Consider the following 27,759-nt stretch of genomic DNA (forward strand, 5'->3'; position numbering starts at 1 on the left):
GATAAGGACATCATTTTTGGGTGTTAATTCTAGAAGGTGTTGTAGGCCTTCATACTTTGTTTTTCTATTCAGAAGTAAGCTTCCCTAAGTTCAACATGGCTTACTCCCAGCTAAGTGTGTATATAGGAATGCAACTGTAGAGCAATCTTATGAGACTTCTTTTATTTCTCTGAATTTAAAGGATTATGGGCTTTCTATGCCAGGCAGGGTGAACATGGGAACAAAGGTTGCTTCCATTCTCCTCCTGCGCTGGAAAGAAGTCAGATGATTCATTTCAGCAGTCTTTCAGAAGCGCTTTGGAGAGGGATGGAAAGAGGCTGAGCCATTACCAGGGTATTTCCCTTGTTCCCCTGAACATGCAGTTAAACCCCTTCTCCAAGTTTGGTGAAACAACTGGCACAGTTCTTTCCACACTTGCTACAATGTGTGAAGTCCTTAAGTGTGGAGCCTCAGCTCTGATGCTGGAGCTTTTTCTGACATAAGGCTTGACCTAGATGGGGCCTGTGGACCAATTAGTTGTCTTAATTTCCTGGTAGGTGTTGGTGATTCTCTGTTCTGAGAAAAACATGGGATGGCTAGCAGCATCCCATTTAATTCTTTGCTGCTGTGGTATTTCATCAATTCTCTTTTAATAAGCATTGGTTATATTGAGCCTAGAAAATGTTTCATGGTCTTTTATCAGCCTTTTGTACTTTACTAAGTTACCGTGGGTTGTCTTAAGTGTTACATAATATCACCCTGTTCTTCAGCCAGCAAGACTGAACAATAATATATCATTAAAATTGAAAACTAAAAGATGATACAATTTTCTTTTGCTTTTAAAGGCCTCTTTATGAGAGGAGGGTCCAGTCTCAGCTTTTGTTGTGGTGATAGCTGTGTGTGAAATGCTTGCAGCTCAATAGTAGCCACAGCAAACTGCACCATTCCTGCAGGTTAAGGAAGCGGTGCCCCCCCCCCCCCGCAATGTTACTGTGTAAAATGATAAATGCTTTTTCCCAACCAATCCTTGCTTTTTCAGAATTTAGTATCCGCTGCTATTGTAACACCAGGAAAAATTATTTATGAAATATGAAATTAATTCATGATTTTTCATGGTTAAATGTACCTTTCAGAGTTGTATTTTGAGGGTTATTTTTTCTTAGTCACAACCATTTTATTTAAGTTTATTATTTTATTTTATTTATTTCTCTTGTGTGTTCATCCTTTCTCAGTTCTATTCTTCTGAGAAACAAAAGGATTTCATGGAGGGAGAGAAGCTGCTTTTTTATTGTGTGAACTAGTCCTTAGTTTTGAGCATGTCTGTTGAGCATGTATCTTTCTTTAACCTAAGCATATATTTAACTAAAACTGATGTAACATTGCTTCTAAAACTAGTCAGCTTTTGCATGTATTCTCATCTATCAACAAATATGTTAGCAGTGCTAGTGTTTTTGTAATGTGGGTGTTATCAGATGGGAGGTAAGTCCATCACTCATAGCAATTTATGGCTTTCAGGATTTAACAGATTATGCAAAATTGCAATACACCACATGTTGCCATGACAACAGTGATAAAGAACTCAAAATTGTACGAACCGCATAGACTGAGATACAAACTGTTTCTAATTGCCAGAAGTGTGATAATACAGAATTGAAAGGATTTCTATCTGAATTTTGGTTCACAGATTATTTTCAAAGCTTGAAGTAACCATACTTCAAGTGCATAAAGTGCATTGTGAACATCCTGATAAAAGATGGCTGTTTCTATTTGAAACTGGAGCTAAGCATTCTCTTCTGCGACATATTTTAACAGTTTAATATTCACTTACCATATTGTGGTGCTTTATGGCTTTAACTTTATTTACTGAGAGACTTAAACATGTAAATAGATATAGAAAAATAATTTTTGAACAAGCTCAGATATGCTACAAATTGAAATGTTGTAATTGTAGAGGCATGCAATAGCCTATTCAGGCTGCCTCATAACACCCTTAATTGCACTGCTCTTTGCCACCATGAATAAAATTGATTTTAGGAATAATTTAGCATAAAGAGTAGTGACATTATATATTTCACAGTATTAAATCATACCTTAAACAGAATATCTAGGTTTCCAATTGAATTTCATCCATCAGATAGGATAGGTACATGACCATGTTAATTATACTTATGTCTGATAAATCAATTTATGCCTCCTATTGTATGGTTTTGTACACACAACAAAGAAACCTGCAACTTTATTTTGGGTTTATAACATTTGGTAATAATATTGTGACAGTGATGAATATAAAATGATTTTTCAGACACAGTATCTTCATTCCTAAACAACATTCTTTAGTGAGTCACTTCTGCATTACTAGGATTTTATAATACTTTGTGAATATGCATTCTTGCAATTTTGTCTTTTTGACTATGCATGTTCAATTTAAATGTGTCATCCAATTCTGTTAGGAATGTACCATCACCCATCCCAGTATAAATGATATTAACTTATAAGTGAAAACTACAAACATTAAAACCTATGTATTTCAAAACAGGAATAAATGCAAGAGGGATCTATATCAAGAAATGTTTAGGCATTATCACTTCATGTGTGTGGCATGTTTAATTTTAACCCAAAGTACATGATTTAATCAAACATCCTGACTTTTGACTGCTCGACTAATTTTGAAAGGAAATACTTCTGTCATTTTCTCCTGGCTACTGTTGATTGAGTAGATCACAACAAATTGTGGCAAGTGCTTAAAGAGATGGGAGTACCAGACCATCTTATTTGTCTCTTGAGAAACCTGTATGCGAGTCAAGAAGCAGCAGTGAGAACTGGACACGGAACCACTGATTGGTTCAAAATTGAGACAGGAGTTTGGCAAGGCTGTATTCCAGGGGTCCTCAAACTTTTTAACCAGGGGGCAAGTTGAAAGGTGCCGGTGCTGGGCGTGGGCCAGAAAGGTGGTGCAGGTGGTGCGCGTGGGCCGGTGTGGGGGCAGAGCGTGCGCTGAGGTGGGGCACGAGGCGAGGCGGGGGCCGGCATGCGCTGTGAGGTGGGTCCATGAGGCAGCAGCTTGCTCACTTGGAGATCGTTTTCTCCAAGTGAGCAAACGGTTGCCTCCCCACGCAGTGGGTGGTGATGGGCGTGGGCGCGGGTGCATGCGGTGGGTCGAAATGGGCCTGGTGGGCCCGATCTGGCCCCCAGGCCGTAGTTTGAAGACCCATGCTGTATACTGACACCCCGCCTATTTAACTTATATGCATCATTTAACTTATATGCAGCTTATATGCATCATGCGAAAGGCAGGGCTAGATGAATCACAAGTTGGAAGTAAGATAGCCAGGAGAAATATCAACAACCTCAGATATGCAGATGATACCACTCTCATGGCAGAAAGTGAAGAGGAACTAGAGCCTCTTGATGCTGTCAGTTGCTGTCAAGTTAGAACATGCCGTTTTAGAAGAGGACAGGGAACTCACCTTAAAATTTCATTTCTGCTGATGAATTGTTTTTCAGATCTTAGTTTTTCCTTAACAGTATTATAGTAGTTTTACCAATATTTATTTGGAAGCATTTGTTGGGAAGTATATTTCAGCTTTTATTCTCTTTTGAAAGATCTATGAAAAAGATGGTAGGTGATTTCATGCATTTCTTATCTTACAGAGCAAAGCCTCAATGTGTTGTCTGAGAAGGTGCCCATGTATTAATATATGCCTTTTTCTTTCTTTGTATCACAGCTCTTCTAATGAAGATCCTTTGCTTCTCTAAACTCCAGTAGCTGGATCTTCTAATATTGAAACTGGGAGGGAGCATCTCTGAACCAACATGTAGCAGATGGCTACTGTGCCATGAAACCTGCTTCTAGCCACAGTTTTTCGTCTTAATCTTGCCTGTGCATCCAGCAGTGAATGAGTAGTTTCACTTACTGCTATTTCTTGGATGGTAAATGAGTTTTGTTAACTGAAATTCAAATTGGATTTCACAAGGTGTTGGATGAACTGAGGAATCATGAGTAGTAATCTTGGAAAAGAAAAAGATTGTAAGGAGAAGGATCCTAAAGTATCATCAGCAAAAGAAAGGGAGAAAGAGGCCAAGGCTTCTGGTGGATTTGGGAAAGAAAGCAAAGAAAGAGAGCCAAAGACCAAAGGAAAGGAAGCCAAAGATGGGAAGAAGGACTCAAGCAGTGCACAGCCAGGTGTGGCTTTTTCTGTGGACAATACAATAAAACGACCTAATCCAGCTCCAGGCGCTCGCAAAAAGTCCAGCAATGCCGAAGTGATCAAAGAGCTAAACAAATGCCGAGAAGAGAATTCAGTGCGCTTGGACTTGGCAAAGAGGTCTATACATGTGCTCCCATCATCTGTCAAAGAGTTAACACAGTTGACAGAACTTTATTTATATGGAAACAAACTGCAGTCATTACCAGCTGAGGTGGGCTGTCTTGTGAATCTGGTGACACTGGCCCTAAGTGAGAACTCACTTACCAGCCTTCCTGACTCTCTCGATAACTTGAAGCAACTTCGCATGGTTGATCTACGGCATAACAAATTAAGAGAAATTCCTCCAGTGGTGTACAGGCTAACTTCCCTTACCACACTTTATCTACGCTTTAATCGTATCACAACTGTGGAAAAGGAGATCAAAAACTTGTCAATACTGATCATGCTTAGCATACGGGAGAACAAAATCAAGCAACTCCCTGCAGAAATTGGTAAGAACTTCATTTTAAAATCCTTCTCTAAACGTTATAATGTAGTTGAACTTTCAAATGCAGATATCAGCATTGCTTAGTTGCCTCCTCGCTGACTAAGTGTTGGCATTATTGCACATTTGTATTTAACTGAAGGAATGATATTGATTAATGCATATAATCATTCAATTTCTAAAGCACTGGGCTGTAGTTTATATTAAAATTTCCTTTATAGTGACTGAACAAATGAATGAAGTACTTATTTCCCTGATTTTCAAGCACTGTTCCACAGATTTATTCCTACTGATTGGAAACCATGAAGTGGGCTCAGTTCTGCCTAGAAACATCTTTCTTGAACTTTCAGGCACAAAGACCTTCTTTCTACCTCCTCCAAGAACAGATCAAGATACTTTGGTAGACTTGGCTCTGTAGCCTACCTGGTTTCTTAGGGTCAGATGTTCATGGGTGGATACTAAGGGTTGTGCGTTTCTCTTGCTGCAAATGTAGGAAGAAATTTAATTTGTTGTAAACCAACAATGAGCTTATGGCAAGGAGCACACTTGCTCCCTTGTCAACAGCTCAGACAACCCAGCACCACTGCCCCTGACCCCCCCCCCCCAAACAGAAATGCTTTGGATTGTTAAAGGCAAAGTATTAATATACTGTTACCCAGCCTTCAGTCCCCTGAAAATAAATTTGAAAAACTCTATAACAAGGAGTCTTTTGTAGAAAACAGGGAATGTAAGTATCTGAAAATAATAAAGTCATGGGATAAATGTTTTATTAATGCTCTTTGTGCAGTTCTTGCATAGGCATTTTCTTCCATTCTTTCTTAAAATTATTGATCTAAAATATATTTTAGTGATAGATATTTGGGAATGCCCTAAATTATGTTCAGTTTGTCAACATGTAAACACAGAGATCATGTCATAATATGGAAGAAAAGGAGTGTTCTTGACAGCTTAGGTTTTGTTTTATAGATTCCTGTGTTTCTGGGGTTGTTCTGGTTAGATGCTGAAACAGTTGATGCAGCAGATTTTAGATTAGAACTACATTAGAATATCCTGCCATGATCACCAGATGCAGTAGAACAGCACGTGACTTATTTCACCAATGTTTCTTTCATTTTTAAATTAATTTTGAGGATTGTGTCTATAGAACTTATTGCCAATTTTAATAAAGTACTCAGTTAAACTTACCCCTAGGGAATAATACCTCAACTACAACTTTTTAAATTGTTCCTGTTAGAATAAGAGAAGCTCAGTCTAGTTCCTGTGGCATAGGCATGAGATTAACAGTAGCGCTAAAGGCAACCTTTCAAAATGAACAACAAGAAAAGATGTTCATTAGAAGAACATATTTACAAAAGGACATTCAATATCACTCTTCAAATAATAGAGTCATATTAATAGGTTAATAATAGGTTAAGATTACATAAAGGTTCTTAAAAGTGATTTCTTAGAATAGATAAGATACAGAAAGAATTTAAGAAAAAATAGAATTGCCAAGGGATCTTAGTGATAACCTATACATTCATAACCTGCAAATTTCCAAAGAGACTAAAAATTTCTATCCTTTTCTCAATCACTACTCTGTTGAAGCTTGGAAGTTCTCTATACCAACAGATTTTCCAATCACTTCAAATCAATTATAGTCATCAACAATCTCTGAACAGGCTTCCTTTTACATTATATTGATTATACTGGATATAATAGCATTTTCATGTATCATTAAATTCTTCAGTTGTTCTTCTGTTTACAAAATTAGTTAATTTTTCCATCACTGCATACATTTTTCCAGTCTTCAGTTGTTGGGCATTCTGGTGTTTTTCCATTTAGAAGCAATTAGAATTCTTGCTGTAGTTAAGTATTTGAATAACTGACATGTTCTTTGAAGAAGTCTCTGGCATTACATAAAGGTTCTTAAATAGTTTAGTAATGTCTATCCCAGATAAATAAAGTCTCAGTAACTTTTTTTTCAACCAAATTTCCTAAGCTCCACCCTACAAACAGGAATAGGTTTAGAATTTCCCTGAACTTCCTTAACAAACAGGAAAATATTATACAGGTAGTCCCTGGGTTGTACATAAGTTGCATGAATAAGCCGAATGTTTGCCTTAGCATATGTATTTATTTTATCTTTCTGTGTATATAAAACACTTAAACACTTCAATATTGACTAAAACCTCTTAAACACAGTACAGCATTGTAATAATGATAATAAACTAATTACAGGTACTGAAGAGATAGTGTGTGTATGTGGGTAGATATACAGTACTGAAAAAATTTTTGTAATTTGTGGATTATATTTTGGATTACAATGCCCAACATTCTTGACCTTTGGCTATGCTGCTTGATGCCTATAGGAACTGAAGGCCAAATATCTGCAGGGTACTAGTTGGAGAAGAATGCCTGAAAACATATTACTGTAAATCTGTAAAGAATTCTTTAAAAAACTGTATTGCTTATTTTTACATTTTTCCAAAAAAGAAACAGTTTTTGAAACTTCATGGTTTTAGCATTTCCATACATTTTATATCACTGGTTAAACCATGGTGTGGGATTTGCATATAAAAACAACCTACAATTTAATGAGAACTCTTACATAATCTAAGTCAAAAGTTGTCACCTGTGAACCGGGTCACTATGTTAAGAGCATCCATTTCCTTTGTTTTTTCTCCTTAAATTCAATAGCGTGTAAGAGAAGCACATTCTACTATTTTTAAATTCTGAGGCCATTATGTAAAAATGTCTACATATTGCACCTTTTAAATTGCCTGCCCCTCCCCGCAATACATTTCAGGTCAAATACATATAGGTACTTGGTTTGCATAATATTTATTTATTTATTTATTTATTTATTAAAACATTTCTATGCCGCCCCTTGCCAAAGCCTTGGGGTGGCTCACAACACAAAATAAAATACAATAAAATACAAAAATAACAATATAAAATTAACAATATAAAATAAATATAAAATACAATATAAAATAAATAACAATATAAAAATATAAATAAAATAAATATGCTAAATTAGATTAAACCATGGGTTTTTTAAGGTGGTTTTTTCCCGCAAACAAGACATGGTGCCTATGTTCCGATGGCATGACAAGCCTTGCCCAAGTAGATAAATATGGAAATGGTTCCCAACACATGCTGGCAAGTGCCATGAATTAAAACAAGCCACTGAGACTTATATAAGCAACCATGTCATGTATTGACTTTTTGAATTAGTATGAAGTTTTAGTAGACTATCATATTTCGATGCTTTTGGTATGGAGAAGTACTTAATACACAGATACATACATATTTTCTATGTTGCAGTTGAGATTATTTGTTGCATCAGGAACAAGTATAACCCTATCTGCAAGACAGTTAGCAAGATGGATCTGAAACTCATGGCTACTCTTGGAACTGTCTTGAGGCCATGCACTAGGTTCATTTTGAAAATAGTTCTTTGTCTAGCTCTTGGCTGAGATTTTTCAATCTGCTGCTTTGTACTTGGATATTTCACTTGCCAACATTAAGGTCATGGACATCATCTTACAGCTATGGTTCAAGAGGATGTCTTCAAAGGAGGTTTTGCTTTCTTTAATCTATGTCATCCCCTTGTTAAAATGGGAAGGCTTGACTATAGCAAGTACTGAGAATTATGCACTGTCCAAAAACCTCAGGAATCTTCCTTTAAGGTAGATCCAGTGTATTTTCCATACCTCTCCAGGAAATAAACCATTCCATTTAAGCAGTAAAGATGAAGAGTGGGACAGAAAATGAAAAATGCTGGTGAGTCATAGACCAAGCGTGAGAAATATGAAGGAACAGATGGGAGTGTCTGTAACTGAATTCAAGGCATTCTTATAATCTGAAATTGTTGTTTAGCGTTATGTTATTTCTTTATTAGGTAGATTTCTGTAGGGCTGGTTTAGGAAGAGTGTGCAGACTGCTTATTATGAGAAGCATTTGATTTTATTTTTGCACTTAATAGATTTATTTTTAAGTAATATTCATTAATGCTTTAAAAATCTTGCACCAGTGTATAGAAAAGCTGTATAAATGCCTACCTTTTGTTGGTTTTGCTGAACTAGGGAAGCTTTTAACAATTTTTTTTATAAAGGCTAATTGAAACAAAAATAAAAAATAACATTGCTAACATTCATAAAGCCCCTTTTCATGTATAGCCTAGTGAAAGCTCTCGATTATTTCCCTCTGTCAACTGATGCAGGATTTATGATGATGTAAGGATTTTGGAGATTTCAGTCTGCTTAAGACGAGAGAGCACAACCAGTCAGGAGAGTTAATCTTGTAAGGGGAAGCCTGTCTTACATATGCTTACAGTCTTCAATATTTTTGATCAGGTAAATTGTGGCAGGAAAAAAATTCTACAATTTTTTTTTAGAATTCACCTGCATTAACACTAGCTAATGATCAAAATTTTTCCTGCCACAAGTTTTCCTATAATTGTCTTTGTATAGTTTATACATATATAAAGATGATCTTGATATCTTTTTTAGGTAAAGAAAGGTACTCATTTCTCCATGCACAGGCCTTTCTTTTAAAATTTTGATATAGGTTATATCATCTGATCTTGCTCTTACAACTGTAAACTAAATTCATTTAGATGAGCCCAAAGTTGGGACTGCTTCTGAATGAGATGAATAGTATTTAGGAGCAGTATCAGGCTGTAAACATGTTAGGTATCTCTAAAATTAAATAAGACACATCCTCCTTGACATCAGTCTGTTCATCCACTGAGATTGATACCCAGCTACTGCTGTCATCAGAATTAAGACAGGTCATAACCAGGGAGAAAGCCTTCTCCATGAAGAAATCTACTTGTGAAGTGCCTTCTATAAGGAGGCTCACTGGCACCTTCTTTGTTATCATTTCAGTACTACTTAAAGATGCTTTTCTTTTCCCTTGTTTTTAAATATTGTTAGTTTGCAAAAGTTTTTTTAAACTATAGGGCCATTGTGACCTTTGGCTTTTTAATTCTATTTGATATTTTATTGCTGTTTTATTTGTTCTGTAATATATATTCTTTAAAACTAAACTGTCCTGGGAATGCTGATTGATCATTGAAGGCTAGGAAATTAATTGTACAATTAGAAAACATTATGTACATCTATATTTTCATCATAGGATTTTATCTTTTAATTTTATGGAAGTACTAATTTCATTTAGCCCTTCAAGTTGTAACTTAAGTTTAAGTCTGTCTAGAGATGCAACATGGAGAACCAGCACGCAACCTAGCAAGATTTCTTTTTCTTTTTGCCAAAAACTTCTCCACAGTAAATTATAAGAGGCTTTAAAAACTTGGTTGAAAATGTATAGAGTCAACTGTATCTTAGGTTAGTTTTTTCTTTCTAACTCTACTGGACCTAGTGAAATAATTAGCTTGAACAAAATTCATACTGGAAGACAGATGTTGAGCAAGCTACAGCACAATGCATTTAACTTTACCCACTTAGGAGAATTCTGGTTTGTGTGTCTTTACATTTGTCCATTTCCCTGAGTTCTTTTGGACCCTACATCCAAGGAGTGCTAGAAAGATGAAAAACAAGCATTTCCCCCTCCCATTAAACAGCATTTTAAATAACTCTGTGTGTTAATTTTGGAGATTTTGTGAAAGCTTGAAAATTGGCCATTTCTTTTTCAAAATGTTTGTAATGTACAAATTGCACTTTATTTTCAGTGTCAAGTGAGCTCTTTCTCTTAGTGACATATTTTTTCTATCAGTTTTAATTAGGGAAAATGTGTAAATAAGTCAATCTGAATTTTCAGTTTCACTGTGAGCAAAGGTTATTCTCAAAGTTCTGCTTTTTCTTTGCACAATCCTAAAGCATAACCTCTGAATCATTCATGCAATCACAGATTCTTTGTTATCAAAACAGAACCAAATGTAAATCACTGTCATACAGTATATACTGAAAGAACAGTTTTAAGGAAAAGATAAAGTGGAATCCCATATATGTCTGTTAATCTCATTGAACTCAGTGCAAATTTACTTTTAGGTAAGTGCATATAGGATTGCAGCCTTACATTGATTTTAATTGGTTTTCCCTGCATTTTTAATCTAGTGAAAACTTCCCTTAAAAATACCATGTCAACCCAGGTAGTTTAAGGGTTCTGTGGTTTTCAAAGTACTATGTGTAATAGAAGCCAAGTTAGTGTAATATAGATGGCAGAAGTGAAAAATACAGACTTCTAGTGGGAAGAATGCTGGTGCTAAATAACTATTACTGCAGTTACTGCTTTAATACATTAGACAGATGAGACAGCATATGGAACTGATTGTTAGAGAATGAATGATTGGAGCTTGATAATTAGTATTTGAGGTACAAGTGGGGCAAGGAAAGGTTATTGGGAATAGGTAAGGAGGTCTCACTGAGGGAGTAACTGCTCATGGTGCAGATATTCTGTTCTTTGACAACCTGTCTTTGAGACGCTTGTTTAACAGACTCATTGAATAAAGCAGATTTAGACCTAAATATTGAAATGCTACATTTGTAACACTAGCTAATGATCAAAAGTTTCATGCATGACCTTTCAGATCTGTACTCAGTGTTTAGTCCTAGGCAGAATGATATGTTTCTCATACTCTGTCCTTGTATACTTTTAGGTGAGTTGTGTAACCTCATAACGCTGGATGTAGCACACAATCAGCTTGAGCATCTTCCAAAGGAGATTGGAAATTGCACACAGATCACCAAACTTGACCTACAGCACAATGAACTCTTGGACCTTCCAGACACTATAGGTATGTAAATATGTGGGTTCAAGTTTGAAAAAACAAAACAGTGTTTTTACAGGTGCCCTGTACCTACATAAAGGATGAACAAGTTCCATTATAGATGTCCTCAGTATTGATTGGTTACAATAAAGTACAATTTAAACTTAGATTTATAATAATTTAATTGGTTGCATATACACAAGACTTGGCTTCTGAGGGTTACTTCTCATGTTGCACCTCCTGTACGAGCGAAAAACTGTGCAGTTTGTACAGGCATACAGTATGATTGCAAACATACATGTATTTTTCTGTAGATATGCAACCCAAAAAATGCAAGTCACTTACAACTTCCCATACGGCTTGTATTTCTATAAAGCTCTCCCTCCCTCTGATTTATTTATTTTCCTGCATGGAAGTATATCATGTGCAGAAAAAGCATGAAGGAGCTTTAAATGTATGGCACATGTGAGAACTCAGCAGTTTCTAAAGGAGAGAAATCTCTGACATTTACACGAGAGGATACAGTTGAAATAGAGGAAGAAATAAAAATTATGGGCAGAAAGAGAGATTTTCATTGTTGTCGTTTATTGTGGGATTGCATATTGAAATACCCATTTTTTGAGAAGTGTGGGGATAAATATTGTCTCCTTGCTAGTGCTTACCCTGGAGTAGTCAAAAATGGTAAATGTTCCTTTATGTGTTTAGTAAATATTGCCCAGTTTATGGTCATCAATAAGCAAAGATTGCAGTGATTAACCCCCTTCCCCAAATCTTTTGAGTTTAAAGAGTCTCTCAGAGCAATCTGCTTTGATCTATATGGGTTACTCATTGTGAATTGGTCATTTCTTTTAGTTTTCAAGTCCAGTAGTTGAAAAGTGTAGTGCAGGTTTTTGGTACTGCTCAATACTTTTTTAAAAAATCTCGTAACTTTCACTAACTCTTTTATTGCTTATTTCCTTCTTGTTATTTCCAACTTGTATGTTTTTTGTGTTAACCTGCAAGACTAACTCATATATGCAGCGTTAATGCTTCTCCTGTTACCAAAATTGAGATGCCAGTAAATGTGAACCAAAGTATATAGTGCTTTAGTTACTTCTGGAGGAACTTGAATCAAGTTTGCAAGATCTTTTTTAACGTTCTTTTAAAGTTCTTTTCTTTCAGCTGAAGAGGGCACAGAAGGTAGAGGAGCATAATTGTTGTTATGTGCTGTTATCTCCAACTTACAGTGAACCTATGAATGAAAGTGCTTCATAATGTCCTGTCCATGACAGGCCTGCAGAGTGCTTATAAATTCAGGGGTGTGGTTTTCTGTATGAAGTCACTCCAGTTCATACTTGGTCTTCTTTTTCTTCTTCTGTCTTCATCTTTTCCTAACATGATTGCTTTCCTCCGTGAGTTTTTCCTTATTTTATTTATTTAACACTTTTGTATACTGTCCACTACCAGATGGTCTCAGGACAGTCTTACGAACCTTTCTCACAATGTCCCCTCATTCAAATGTTTCTATTCTGTACTTTGTACAAATGGGAGTGGGGGAATCTTGCATATTGTGCATCTCTTTTTTAAACTCTGGTTTGGTTTAGGAAAGGGTTGTACACCTTCAGGGTTCTTCAAGACTTTAGGCAGCACCGCAAAGTCTGCTATTGCTAAAAAAAAGCTATGGTAGTGGTGAAATAGGTTCAGGGCAGGGAGGAGACCATATAGTTTGTCTGCTGTGTGTTGGGGATCACACAGGTTCACATGTATGAACATATACTCACACTTCAAAAATTAACCAGTCTAGGAGGAGGCTAAAGCACCCAACCTAAACCAGTGGGTGCTTAGATTTGACAGGGAGGGAAGAGGCAGTTTCCTTCCCTCTCCATGCTCCTGATTTTACTTTACCACTGCCATTAGGACATGGGCATGGACATGGCCTCGGCCTCAAAGAATCCTCATCAGTGCCTTCTTCTCAGACTGGGGAGAGGTAACAAGTGGGGTATTGCAAGGTTCAGTTCTGGAATGATTTGGATGAGGAAATGGAGGGAACAATTATCACATTTGCAGATGACACAAAATTGGGTGAGATAACTGATAACCTGGAAGACAGAAACAAGATTTAAGGTGGTCTTGATAGGCTGGAGCACTGTGCTGAAAACAGCAACATGAAATTCAAAAGGGACAAATGTCAAGTTCTGCACCTAGGAAAAAGAAACCAAATGCATCATTACAAGGTGGGAAATACTTGGCTCAACAATACTGCAAGTGAGAAGGATCTTTGAATTGTTGTAGATTGCAAGCTGAATGTGAGTCAGCAATGTGATGTGGCTACAAAAGGGGCAAAAGCTATTTTAGGCTGCATTAATAGAAGTATCACTTCCAAATCATGTAAAGTACTAGTTCCCCTTTACTCAGCATTGGATTGGCCTCATCTGGAGTACTGTATCCAGTTCTGGACACCATAGTTTAAGAAAGATGCAGACAAATTGGAAAGGGTTAAGAGGAAGGCAACAAGGGTGATCCATGGACTGGAAATAAAGCCCTATGAGGAGAGATTGAAACTGAGCACATACAGCATTGAGAAGACTGAGGAGAGATATGATAGCACTCTACAAGTACTTGAAAGGCTGCCACAGAGAGGAAGAACAGACTCGCTTCTCAATCATCCCAGAGTGTAGGGCATGGAATAATGGGCTCAAGTTACAGGAACCAGGTTCCAGCTGAACATCAAGAAGAACTTCCTGACTATTAGAGCAGTCTGACAATGGATCCAATTTCCTAGTGTGGTTGTGGACTCTCCTACAATAGAGGCATTTAAGATGCAACTGGACAGCCATCTGAGGAGGGATGCTTTAACCTGGAGTCCTGTACTGAGTGGGGGGTTGATCTTCTGGCTCCTTCCAACTCCACTATCCTATGATTCTCTGATTAGTGCTGTGCCACCACAGGTTTTTTTTTTTTTTAAGCAACAGCTGTTGTCGATTGCATACCCACTGTATTTCATGGCTAAGTATCCATTAAAATTGTTTCCCTGTCCTAAATCCAACACTCTAGTTTATTGGTGTGGTAAATATGCACTTGTTGAGAATCTGTGCTGAAGGCAAACACTTGTAGTCTAAAAATGCCCAATGGTAAAGCAAATAGCAGTACATAAATACATGGTTGGTTATTTTAGACCGCCATTAAAATGAGATTGGATTTGGCAAGATTCCTAATATGTGTGTTGTGTTCTTCTATGCCAGTTATTTTGAAGAATCCATGATTGCTAACATTACTAATTTTTCTAAACTGCTTTAATTATTCCATGTTACTGCACACCAATCTATAGTTTATCATTTAGGGTGCATTCCCATTGATTGCACCCTAACAGAAACCCCTGTGCTTAGAGGCTTCTGATCATCCCATGCAGGGTGGATGGAGAGGATCATTACTTCCTAGACCTCTGCCCTGATTGTTTTCTAGATCAACTTTTTTGCCTGTCTAGCTGGGATAATTTGGAGAGGGCAGGAAGGAGGCCAGAATGGCCCCAGGATAAGCTCCCTAGTCTTCTCTCTTATTCTCCAGGGAAGCATCTTTTCTCTCTGTTGAAGATCATTTTTCCAAGCACAGGAAACAGCTGGCATGTTTTTTCCCCCAGTGCTGTCTGTGAAAGGGCAAGGGAGGTTACTTGGATCTCTGACTCCCCCTTTTGAAGTTGGAGCATCATTTAGGATGAAAGATAATGCCAAGAAGCAGTAGGATTGCTCTCTTTGTGCCCATTTCTACTTAAGTACAGGATAGTCCCCATTGTTCCAGCTTGTAATGTATATAGAGCCATATGTATACTGAAAGCCTGTGTAGGATTTGTTAACTGTAAACACTATTTTGTCGAATCCCATGTCTTAGAATCCTATTTCATCTCCAAACTTTTCAGTTTTCCTAAGAAGACTGTTATTTTCAAGAACTACTCAAAGAGTAGGAGCCCTTTGAAGCACTGATTTTGTTAAAATCCACCAAGAGATTACAGTTTAGCAATTCCAGAACCCATATCATTCTGTCCTGTATTGGGCCCTTAAACTTTAATTTTTTGGTTGTTTAACATTTAAGTTTCAGTTAGGTTGATTATCTCATGCAGGAAGCTGATGACTCCTTGAACTTAGTATAAATCAGCAAAATGTATTTCTAAAAAACACAGAACTCAGTCTGAATTTGTACATTTGTACATTCTTGATTCAGTCTCCTTTTCCATCACCTCTTCCATCTATATTACTAAAGTCATCTTGTTTTACTCCCACCCCTGTTTGGAACAAACAGCAGTTTTGAATGAGATGTCAGGAATTAGCTTAGGGAAATCTATGGGTGTTGGGGTAGGGGTTGGAGGAAGGATTAAGCTTTTCACTGGGTGCTGCTGCAGCTGTCATATTTGGAGCTGCTCCCCCCCCCCCACTGCTTTTAATTAAAAATAAATGCTTTGAAGGTCTAGTCAGGACAGGCTCCAGGTTTTGGGACCTTGATCAATAATATCATTAGCTTTCCTTTGCCAGTGCCCTTTCCTCATTGTATAAAAGGAAGGGGCTTGTTAGTAATACATATTGAGAGACTTTACTACAAAAACTTGTTTGTTTAGCTCCTAAACAAAAGTGTACACCAGCATGTAAGTTTGTATTGAGTACAGTACATTTGGACTAGCTGCACTAGCTCAGAAGTAAGATAATGGGTATAGGATTGCAGTCTCAATCACTGATGATGCAATCCTTAACAAATGTACTCAGGAATAGGCTCAAATTGAACAAAGAGGGACTTGATTTTGAGTAAACATGCATAAGATTGCACTATGCAGATAAAAGTTTATAAGATGCAGCAAGCCACAATTTCACAGATAAAGTTGTCGTTTAGATATTTTATTGCTTTTAGGGCATTTTTCCAAGCATTGGCTTGGGCAAATGTCTGCATGTTATTCAGCAGTTTTTATAACTAACTGAATGCAAGCCTTGCTATGTGGTACATGCACTGGATGCATGTAGTTTTGACTATAAGCTATCTGGAAGGTTCATTAGAAAGGTATAATATAAATGCTGAAAATAATAAATGGAACAAATTAGATTGGTTGGTAGTCCTGGAGTCTCTAACTAACATATTTTTACTTTATTCCTATTTGTTCAATATGCCTTCAGTACTGTTTAAAATAGGAAGACCTAAAAAATGCTGCTAAATGAATGTTAAATCATCTTCTTTATTAGCCTATTTAAGATGCCTGGGCAACTAGAATTCAGTGTGACAAAATCCAAAAAGCTATTTCCATACACGTTTTTTCGAAACATGTCAAATATTCTTAGTACATGCAACCACAGTTGGTAAATTCTGAAGAAGATTTGTCATATGCATGGTATACAAATCACTTGCGATACAAAATGTAAGTGATACCTTTAAACAAAACAAAAATATGTCATTCCAGTAAAACATAAAACCTGTTTTTCCTTGAGAAGCTGTAGCTAAAGAAAGAAGAGTTGTGCTAACATAAAGGACAGTTATTGCTTCATTCCTTTTAAAATAGGATTTCAAATCTACTGTTCTGACTTTTATTCCAACTTTAATGCTCTGTACCTTTTGTTCTGATACTTGGTTTCTCTACTGTCAGTACCGTTGCAGAAGGCCTGGACTAAGAGCAACTCGCACTGTTGCCACTGTTGAGTCAGGGCTCTTATCCAAACACAGTATCAGCTCAAGGATCTGTTCTTTTCAATATGATTAGATATCATAGTTACCTGTACAGGATGGGCTTATTTTGTATGTTTCTAAACCATGACACTAATTCGTTGTTTTTAAATAAACTTTCTTGCTTGGATTTAATTTTGTAGCTTCTTGCTATGGGCAGGTTTACATAAGCTATGGTAGTTTGTTTTCCCATTCCTCAGCAGCTAGTTACATGTGGCCTAATTTCCTTCACTGGGTAGGGTCTTGCTTTTGCAGTTAGTATTTAACAGAAAGAACTCGATTGGTGAGTGTATCACAACTCCCGTCATTAGAATTCTGATGTACTATGTTCAGAGATATATTCTTCGGTTTGAGTAATTTGAAAGATGTTCCCAACAGTCATCTCCCTATTACTTTTCATATTAGCATGTTTCATTGTTGTGAGTTAGAGCATATAGCCAGGATGTTTTCCTGAAAAAATACTTGTTGTCATGAAATCTATTGCCCTGTAATTTCCATGGTTCTTGGTAGAAAGGACAAGCAATGACTTTCAGCAACCTCTTTAATATTTGTGAATTGTCAATATATCTACTCTTATTCATCCTTTTCCCAGGAGACTAAATGGCTCTGGCATTTGCACATCTTCTTGCCTTTTAGCTCACTCAGTATCCTAATAGCTTTCCACTAAATGCTTTGACTGTCAACATTATTTTTGAAAGGTCACGTGGCAGCTCAAGCATGCCTGATTTTTAAACATTTTTGGAAAGTACATTGGTACTTTGTCTATTTCTGAGTTACCCATGCTCTGCTGTGTGGCTCAGCATAATTCTGCAATCTGTTTGAACCTGTTCTCTGTCCTCAAGAGAAGTTTAACTTGTTTCACTTGTTCTATGTTGGGTGCTTCAGAATTTGCTACTTCTATTTTTTTCTAGTTCATATATTTTAGGATAATGGTCTTTGATCAACACCACCCTTAAAGGAATACGAGGGTTCTTCAAAAAGTTTCCACACTTTAAAAAACTCTTATTTATTAAGAATTTCAAGAACAAATTACATCATTTTTCTACATAGTCACCTTCCTTCGGGATGCATTTTTCCCAGCATCATAGCAACTTTTTAATGCCATCAGCAAAAAATATGTAAAATATAAAAGTATGAAAACTTTTTGAAGATACCTCATATTAGCTTAAATGCCTTCATAGAGTTGACAGTATTTCCAGCTGTCACAGGAATTAGTACTCATTGCAAGGATGGGTTCCCCCTCTAAGATTAGTTCTGAAAACAGCATCCATGATATAGGTAACAAGTGGACAAAAAAGTAAGGCTTGACGAGCTATTAATTACCATGAGCATAAAGGCAAGGGGTGGCTGGTTCTTGGAGGCTTACAAAATAATTATTGAATTTGAGGGGATGCTTTCATTGCATATATGGCTGACTTTTCTGTGTAATGTACTATGTGCTTTCCTTGTCTTAAGAGGAAGCTGAATCTCAGAGCAAAGGTATTGAAGTCATTTAAGTTGGTCATAGTATTGATAAATATTGCACATAAAAATAGGGCATTGAGAATACTAAAACATTGAATTGACTTGAGATGCCCATATTTTCTGATTAAACAGTATCAACAGACTTGAATTGCTGAGTCCAAAAATACTTAAAACTTGGATAGGTATTGATCACTTACAGAATGTTTTCACTGCTGTTGATTTCCAGCACTGGGAATGGGTGAAATATAAATAAAAAATAATAATAGGTTGTTTGTATGGTGTAGTGGTTAAAAGTCTGGGACTGGGACTCAGGTTGTAATCCACACTCAGTCATGGAGCTCACTGGGTAACTTTGTGTCAGTCATATATTCTCAGCCCAACCTACTTCACAGGGTTGTTGTTGTGAGAATAAGATTGAGAGGAGAATTATGTAAGCCTTATTCTTTGGAAGGAAAAAAGGTGAGATATAAATAAATATCCCCTGAATTGTTTCAGGGTTATTTGAGGTTGCCTAACAACGCAAGAGCTTCTGCAGGTAAATTAAACCTTGTTGGACTATCGTGTTATGCAAACATGTCACTGACTGGATTTGCAACCCATCATAGGTATCTTGCCATGATGGATTGTCATGTTGCATGAACCAAGGCTGGTTCCTATAGTGCGGGTTCTTTGTGGACAACAAGCCACTCTCTCAACCCAATAGTTGTTTTAGGGGTAGTTGTACCAACATTGGGTTGTGTCTGCTGAACCCAGGCAATATTCCTCCCTCATGGGTACAGGGAATTGGCAAGCAAGCTGCTTGGCAAGAGTGGAAAACCACTTTTTGCTGAGCTCATCGGGGCTACCACCAATGACAGCCATGCCATCAAGTATCCAAGAAGTACTCTGGTATTATAGTCACTGGCTTGATCTACCCTGCTGTGACCATAACCCCTTCTGCAGCACTTATAATGTTTTTCCTCTCCCCCATTTTCCCCCACAGTGAACATATTGCACAGTCTCCAAAATGACAGTCACTGTCAGTCCCTTCAAAGTAGCCAAGTGGTACATTGGAGAAAGCATCACTGTTTGTCAGCTTTTTTAGTATTATTGTGTGTGTGCCTGAGGTTGACACACTTTTTTACATTAGTTTTCTATATAATTTTGTGGGGAGTTTGGAATAGTGCAGATGTGGAACACCATGTATTGCTGAGTTCTTCCTCCTCAATGCGCTGGATGGTGCATCCTGTTAAATTACAGCAACACCATCCATAGCCATTGGCAAAGCATGGCTACAAATAGGGTAATTTATTGCTTTGCTTCTCATTTTACAGCTGTCAAACGGCATGCTGTCAAGGTGTAAGTGGATCTTTGCTGAGAAAAGGGGATGGGATGGTGAATATATTACACTCTCTTGGCGAAATCTTTTTTTCCTATTTTTTGGGGTGTTGGGGTTTGGACCTGTGTGTTCTCAGTGTCCTCCACTATTACGTTGCCACCACTATCTTACTTTGTAGGAAAAAGTTTGTTTGCCTTGAGTTACGCATTAGATTATGTAGTGCAGGTGCAGAGCTGTGAGATTTGGATGCTGGGTTTTTAAAACATTTTTGTTATCTAGTTCTTTCTTCTGATGAAGATTTACTTGACTGTGTAGTTATGTCACAAACTTTCCTAGAACAGTGATTACCTTGTTTTATTAGTGAGAAGCTTATGTTCCCAGGAACAGGAGGCATGTCATTCTGAAAAAGGGTGGTGCAGAGACCAACAATGATTTTCTGATTTATGGTTTCTGTGCAAACATCTCTTATTGGCTTAAGGATTAGCTGAGCGTGGTAATAAAGTGAATATAGAATAACTGCATAAAAAAGACCTTATTGAAGCATGTTATAATAATGCCTGCAAGTATAATTCTGCAAGAGAAAACACCGAAAAACAGCACCTGCACAAAAGATGTTATTAATTCATAATTGGAACTGCTGTTTTTTGTTATTTTAAAAAAATAGTATCCTTCTTTTCCTGGAAGAAATAAGATAGTGTGGAGATTTTAGGGGAAGAAAAGGCTTGGGGTGGTATTCATGTTAAACTGTTATTAACAGACTTTTATACAATGCCCCATCTTTAACTACTTTTTAGCTGCCTTGTTTTTCTGCAGTCATTTACACTTTAAACAGAAAAAAAATGCTTTAGTTAACAAAAATAAACCTCTAAATCAGCTAAATTTTAGGCAAACGTTTCCTTATGCATTTAGCAAATATTCTTTGATTCTAAATTTCATTAGTACATATTTTGCAAGTAGTCTTCAGGTCAGTGGATTCTCTTATCTGACTGAGTGGAGCAACTGGATACAGTTAATTCAGGGAATAATTACTCATTTCAGTATTGGGAATAGTAAAATGCTTGTGTTAACCAAAATTAATGAAACTGCATTTTTCAACCACACAGACTGTGTTGGATGTGGAACATAGCAATAAACAACTTTTCTAAAGTAGCAGCAACCAGTATTCGTGTATTTTGAACCATTTCCTGCCTTTCAACATTTCTTGGGCATTTTAGAGAAACAAATATTTTGTACTGAAACTGAAGACAAGGCTATTATATATTTTCAAAGTTCTGCTGTGGTTCGAAAACATGAAGCCGCTTAAGGCTTCCACTAAATTAAAGTAGTTTAGTTCCACTAAATTAAAGTTGGTTGCTGTTTGGACTATTGTATCCCAGATCATAATATAAACAGTGATGAACTGATGGATGGATACTGATCCTGTGTGCAGTGTTACACCAAACAAGGGGACCTGCATTTGCAGCTAAGTGTCATAGTTGTGTGTAGAAAGCATTAGGAGATGGCAGCAGGTTTTTCACTAATTAGTTCCTGGCATGCAGCCCTCTTGTGAAGCTTTTTAATGTTCTTTATTCTACTGCTTTTGAAGACTGTTAATATCCTCTCTCTCTCTTTCTCTCTCTTGTCAGAATGCTTATCCTTGTAATCTAAAAATGTGTAAAGTGGTCTAAAGCACTCTAGTGATAAGTGGCCAGAGGCAAGAAACAAAAACTTAGATGAATGCTTTTAGAGGATGGCTAAGATGATTTAGATTAAAGCACAACTCAGTCATGGCAACTGATCATACCCAATGGGACATTGCTGAAATACTGATTAATTTATCAGTGTTGTGTATTTCTGCTTGTGCAATTCTTTGAAAATACTACTGGATGTATTCATAGAGATCCTTCTGGAAAGAGTTTCTCCCAACTGGGAAGAAAAAATCATTCCAGAGAAATTCATTCTTTCCTAAGTTAATATTGCTACTGGGGATTTTTTAAATATGATGCAGCTACAATCCGTGTTTAAGCTTCTAAAACAAGTCTCTCTTAACCATCTTGTTTTGTTTTTTAGGAAATCTGTCCAGTCTGAAAAGTCTTGGCCTGAGGTATAACCGGCTCTCAGCTATACCTAAGTCTCTAGCGCAGTGCAGTAAACTTGACGAACTGAACTTGGAGAACAACAATATTTCTACTCTACCAGAGGTGAGTTCAGAAGTTTTAAAGAACCTAAACATTATATTCAAGTAAGGCTTTGGAAGCAAAGATTTATTCCACAGTGTATGAATTGAGAACAATTTGTAAAAATAGAATTTGATTTTTCCAAATTCACAGCTTTTAAACCAAAGTCTTAAGATAGCATTTCTCAAACTAGTGCTTTCCCGGTATTTTGACCTTCAGTTTCAATCAGTCCAAGACCAGCATGAAGCTTTGAACATTTTGAAGGCACCAAGATGGGGAAGGCTGCTTTAAGAAGTGAGCTTTGTGTTAATGTGAGCTTGAAAAAAGAGTGTAGGATGGTCTTCCTTTCAAATGTTTTGGACTTCAACACCCAGGATTCCTGACCACTGTCTATGCTGGACAGGGCTGCTTGGGAATTACCGTCCAAAGTATCTGTAGGGCACTGGATAGAGGAAGGTTCTTTGTGAGTGTGTGTGAGAGAGAGGGAGGGAGGATGGGGGATTAATATCCGTAATCATAACCATTGAAAAAGTAGCACATTTGAACCACAAATTTAAAATGGTGGTCAGTTTCTTAGGAATAGTTCCTGTGAACTTTTGGGACAATAATTAATTTGGTGAATTTCTGTGGTAGAAGATCAGTCCTGCATCAGATGAGTGAACTCACAAAATGAATTTACATAGAAATATAGAAACGGAGCAAGTCAGAAGGGACCACCTGGGCCATCTAGTCTGACCCCTACTCCAGCCAGCTCCGCTCATGACATGTCTGCCGTGTGCCTGTCCAGTCTATCCTTGAACACCCTCACCAATGGGGTTTCAACCACCTCCCATGGAAGTCTATTCCATACCCTAGGGGTCCTAGCTGTCAGGAAGTACTTCTTGGCATCTAATTTGAACCTTTGCTCCCTGAGCTTTACTCCACTGGAACATGTCCTGCCAACCTCTGCAGGGGAAAACAGGTCTCTACCAACCTCCGCATGACACCCCTCACGTACCTATATACTGCCAACAAATCCCCTCAGAGTGTCGTCTTCTCCAGGCTGAAAAGACCCAGTTCCCTTAGTCTTGCCTTATATGGCTCCCCCTGCAATCCAGCCACCATCCCTGTGGTTCTACACTGCACTGATTCCAACCTGGCCTTACATAAGGCCAATATGTAAAACTGTGAAATGAAGACTTTCTAGCTGACACTTTACACTTGCTCTTATTTTGGTAGTCTGCCTATAAACTGAAAAGATACAAAAATGTATAGATTTTTGAATTTGTATTCCATTTCCTCTGTGAAAAGGTACATAGAGAAATCTTACATGAGCAGGATAGAATTTTCAGCTTTCATAACAGTGTACCAAGAAGTATATTCTGTTTTGGAAATTGCTTTCAGTGTTTAACTGGTTACAAACTACAAATAACTAGATACGTTAATGCTTTCTGCTTAAAGTTATATAATGTTGCTCTAAAGCACTAAACTCAGCATCGGTTTTAATACAAAAAATGATCTAGAAATGAGAGAGCTTTGAAATTGCCAAATTGGATATAGATGATTACCACTAGCATTGATTGGGAATGCATGAATATTGCTTGAAGAAATTGCTGATGGGAGAAAGCTGCCTGGTAGCTTTTAAGAACAAAGCTGAATCAGTCCTCCCAAGAACCTTAGGAAAGTTACTGAAGGGTAATTGCATATACAAAGGAGACTGGCTGGAAGACATACTGCTTTCTCATACGGTAAGTTGGCTTTCAGTTTAAAACTCCCTTAACAGATTTTTTAAAAAGCTTTATTCACAACTGCTAGTATGTGTATAAGTTGTAATTGCTGCTGAAAAGAGCCACTTACATGTTGTTGTAGTGCTAATCCATTAAAGCAAGTTGCTGGACTCAGAAGATAGAAAATACATTTGCAAAGAAAACTGCAGAATTGCAAAACATGCCAAACTCATGATGATGCAATGTCTAATAAACATTAGATCTTAAAAGACTAGTTTGGGAGAGGCAGCTGCCCATAAGTATTCATTAATAGTGAGTACTTTGTTCCTTGTCAAAGGAATGTATTATCTAATCTCTTTTGAGCCTTTTTAAAAATGTACAGTGTGTTTGAAAATGTCTAACACATATAATATCTGAATGGCTGAGTGGCTTATGAATCTTCGGTAAGCTTTTGGAAATGCCAGGAACTTGCCAGCTGTCCCAAAGGTCCATTGAAATCTATGGAATAAAGGAATCTTGTAATCAACATGCAGAAAGGATAGGATTTACCTGTTTTAAAAAATACAATGTAATTAGTAGCATTTGATAAGTATACGTGGCATCTTTTAAAGTTTCTCTTTTTAAGATTTAAAAAAGCACTCAGAAAAACAAGTAAGGGGATTTTTTATTATTTTTTGGGTAAATGTACAGACCACTCGTTCCTCATGATGGGAGTTGTAGTTGAACACCTGGACGATAGCAGGTTGAGGAAAACTACCTGTTCTTATGTCATCTTATACAAAGATAAGGGACAGGTTTCTTTAGCTGAAATCCCCACAGGTTGAATGATTTGAAACAGTTAACTAGGAGTTCTCTAAAATTCACTTGTTCCCAGGCTGTGCCGTGATCTTTGCTTCTTCCCACAATCTCCTTCTCCTGCCACAGTTGATTTGCTGCTACTATTAGTCTCACATTTCCCCTATTTGTTTGGCCAATAGGATTTTTGACAACTCACAACGGTGGTTCTCTTGTGGGCTGTGGGATGTACCCTTTTGTTAAAAAAAAATTATTGCTCAGAAAATTGCAAGCTTACCAAATCCTGTTCCTACCTTAATAATATGGGGTGACCTTAATGGTGTGAAATGGTTTGTGTATCCTCTTAATTGCTTCAGGGGGATAACTTAAGTCTGACATAGTAAGCCAAAAGAAGACATTTCATCTTTAAAGTTTGCTTTTAATTGCAAATTGTGTGTTTGGCAACTTGACAGCAAGTGAGAAATAAAAGCTCTGCCTCCAGAGATTTTGCAATCTCTCTTCATGTATATAATGGCCAAAAAGATTAATGGCACAATTTATATGAATTATTTGTGTGTTTGTTTAGGTTGATGTTTGCATGCATTTGTCAGAAGTTCATATGTAAAAATGAGGGCACAATTAAAAGCAAAAACATAGTTAAACTTAATGACACAAAAATAGTGTGGAGCTTACTTGAATTAACAATGAATTTGCTATGTTCTACAGCCTGTATGATCCTCAAATGCCTCTGAAGGGTTGGAGAACCCACAACAGTGGTTGTGGGTAGTAGTAGTAGTAGTATTTTCCTTTCTATACCATCCAATAAGCCAAAGCTCCCTGGGTGGTTCACAGCTTGGATATATACATAGATCGACTACAGTGTGTATCTGAAAATGCAGCATTCCGTTTTATTTAAACAGTTTCCATAGATGTTGTCTGAAAGGGGGTGGGGTGGGGTGGGGTGGGGTGGGGAGGGAGAATGAGAAATCTTTGTTTAGGGAGCATAGGAGACTACAGGAGAAGGGGAAAGCTGGTGAAGATTGCATCTTCTGTTTTGCCAACAGAAATGCTCTGCTAAGTAATAAACCTTGCACAGTCAGAAGGAGAGCCTTTCTATGCACAGAAGGCAAACTCTAGATCAAAACATTTAGCTTTAAAGTAGAACCATCACCCAATTAAAGAGCTCTTAGTCAATTAATGTCTGCTAATTCTACATAAATTTACATACAAATAATACAGATTTCTTGATAATGCATGCAGATACTGCAGCAGAGCACATGTCAGAAGAGTCATTCCCATGTATGGGTTAGAAATGGGAGAATGTCTCTTCCTAGATGGTGTTTGCTACTCAGAGTATTGTATAAGTCCTTATGTTAATATATTTAAAAGTCTGCTTGTCTTGCCAGTCCATGAAGAATAGATTTTTTTTAGTTGACAGAGTTTTAGTTTAACTATACTTCACCAAATGTTGCAACCCAACTTTAAAGTACTCCAATTTTAGATGGCAGTGGTTATGCAGCTATACCTATTAAAATGGGGAACTTACTGAGTCATCCAAAACAGATTTTATAAATAAAATAAGCAATGGCATTTGTTAACATCTATAAAATAATGGTGTGATAATAAATATTAGGAACAGTGTAACTTATCTACTACAGCCATGAGTTAATCATTCCCTCTTGCCTTTGACTTAGTTTGTTACAAATTACACTGCACTTGTTACTGTACTATAGTTGGTGGAGCTATCTTGACATTACATCCCTGCTCAGAACTACTTCTGTGCTTTTGTGTTACCAGTAGTTTCTTTTCAGCTGTTACTTTGGCTGAAAATGTAATGAGTGATTTTTTTTCTCAATGACATAATAGTCTTTTCAAAAACATGTGAATTACATCAGTGCATGCATAACTTGAATAACTTCAGTACAAACATATGCTCCCTATTCACACTACTGTTGTTTGAGAATTCAGCATGTACACCTCCATTGTGCACATGAAACTGTTCAATATTGAAGAAAACATGGAAGCCGCTGCTTGTGTGACTGTTGCATTAATGCTTTGCAGTTCTTTTAACATTAGGTCAGACTGATAGTGTATTGGAAAAGGATTGTGAATTTACTGAAGAAAACTGAAGAAAATCCTGTATGTTACCATACTAAAGTGTTTGGTAGGCTGTGGAAATGAGATAGTGTACAAGAGAAAAAAGTTTGTCTATTCAAATGTTTTGGGGTTCAGAACTATTGTGAACGTGTTATTAGATAAATCTCCTTTTCTCTTTCCCAGGGTCTCTTATCTACTCTTGTGAATTTGACTAGCCTAACTCTGGCAAGAAACTGTTTCCAATCATATCCAGTGGGTGGCCCATCACAATTCTCTACCATCTACGCTCTCAATATGGAACATAACCGCATCAATAAAATCCCTTTTGGAATTTTTTCTAGAGCAAAAGTGCTGAGTAAGCTTAATATGAAGGTGAGGCATTGTCTGTCAAGAATTAATCTGCTTCTGGCTTGCCATAATTAATGTGCTTATGGTAAAAAAATAGTTTATGAATTTGTAGTCAAAGAGATACTGGAACTATTTATTTATGTCAGTATGTAGGATGAATTTTCCAGTGTTAATTATAAAAAATTGAAAACATACCTTTTAACTGCTGGTATGGTATTTTTATATTCCTTGTGTTTTAGATCATATATTAATAAAAATTATTAGTTTAAACACAAACATTTTTTTCTGAGTTGTTGAATGTCTGACAAAAGCATCAGGCAGGGACTTTCCATTTTCCCACTGCTGCTACAGCTTCTGCAAAGGACAGAGTACCTTTGTTTTCAATAATCAGAATTTCAAGCTGACTGAACCCTTGGCAGCATGTTTATCCTTTTCCTAGAGAAAAACAAATGCATTGTTTCTCATAAGGAGATAAACAATGAACAAGGCCATATACCATCTTGAAATTCCTTTAAATTAAAAAGGTTTTTTCAAATGTTGGTGGTAATAAAAATAGAAGGACTTGCTCCGATTGTAGTTCTGAGATAAAGGCTATTGAACAATTAGATACTTGCATAATTCAAAATATGGCTTTGGAATATATGGTGTTGCAAACATAGATAGGTAATGTTTGGTTTTTCTCTCTTAGCTTCCATTAAGGTGTAATATTTAGACTGTCACACTTAGTTTGGATGAAAAAGCTTATGCTTGCATTATGGCATTTCCAGAAACATGTTTTTATTATTCTTTGTTTGGAGCCTAGCAGATCCAGCCCTGTTTTAGCAGATCACCAAATGA

At 37.0% G+C, this 27,759-nt stretch overlaps 1 protein-coding gene across 1 annotated transcript in view; it reads left to right on the forward strand.

Moving 5' to 3' along the window:
- SHOC2 (SHOC2 leucine rich repeat scaffold protein) overlaps positions 1–27,759 on the forward strand; it is a 63,587-nt gene that overhangs the window by 23,370 nt on the left and 12,458 nt on the right. The window contains exons 2-5 of the mRNA XM_044438623.1: positions 3,705–4,678; positions 11,276–11,413; positions 21,891–22,021; positions 26,758–26,946. Coding sequence (XP_044294558.1) covers positions 3,976–4,678; positions 11,276–11,413; positions 21,891–22,021; positions 26,758–26,946 — 1,161 coding nt within the window. The 5' untranslated portion in view covers positions 3,705–3,975. The remainder of the gene's footprint in view (positions 1–3,704; positions 4,679–11,275; positions 11,414–21,890; positions 22,022–26,757; positions 26,947–27,759) is intronic.

Source organism: Varanus komodoensis, unplaced genomic scaffold (assembly GCF_004798865.1).
Source record: "Varanus komodoensis strain SLA01 unplaced genomic scaffold, ASM479886v1 scaffold1, whole genome shotgun sequence".
NCBI lineage: Eukaryota > Metazoa > Chordata > Lepidosauria > Squamata > Varanidae > Varanus > Varanus komodoensis.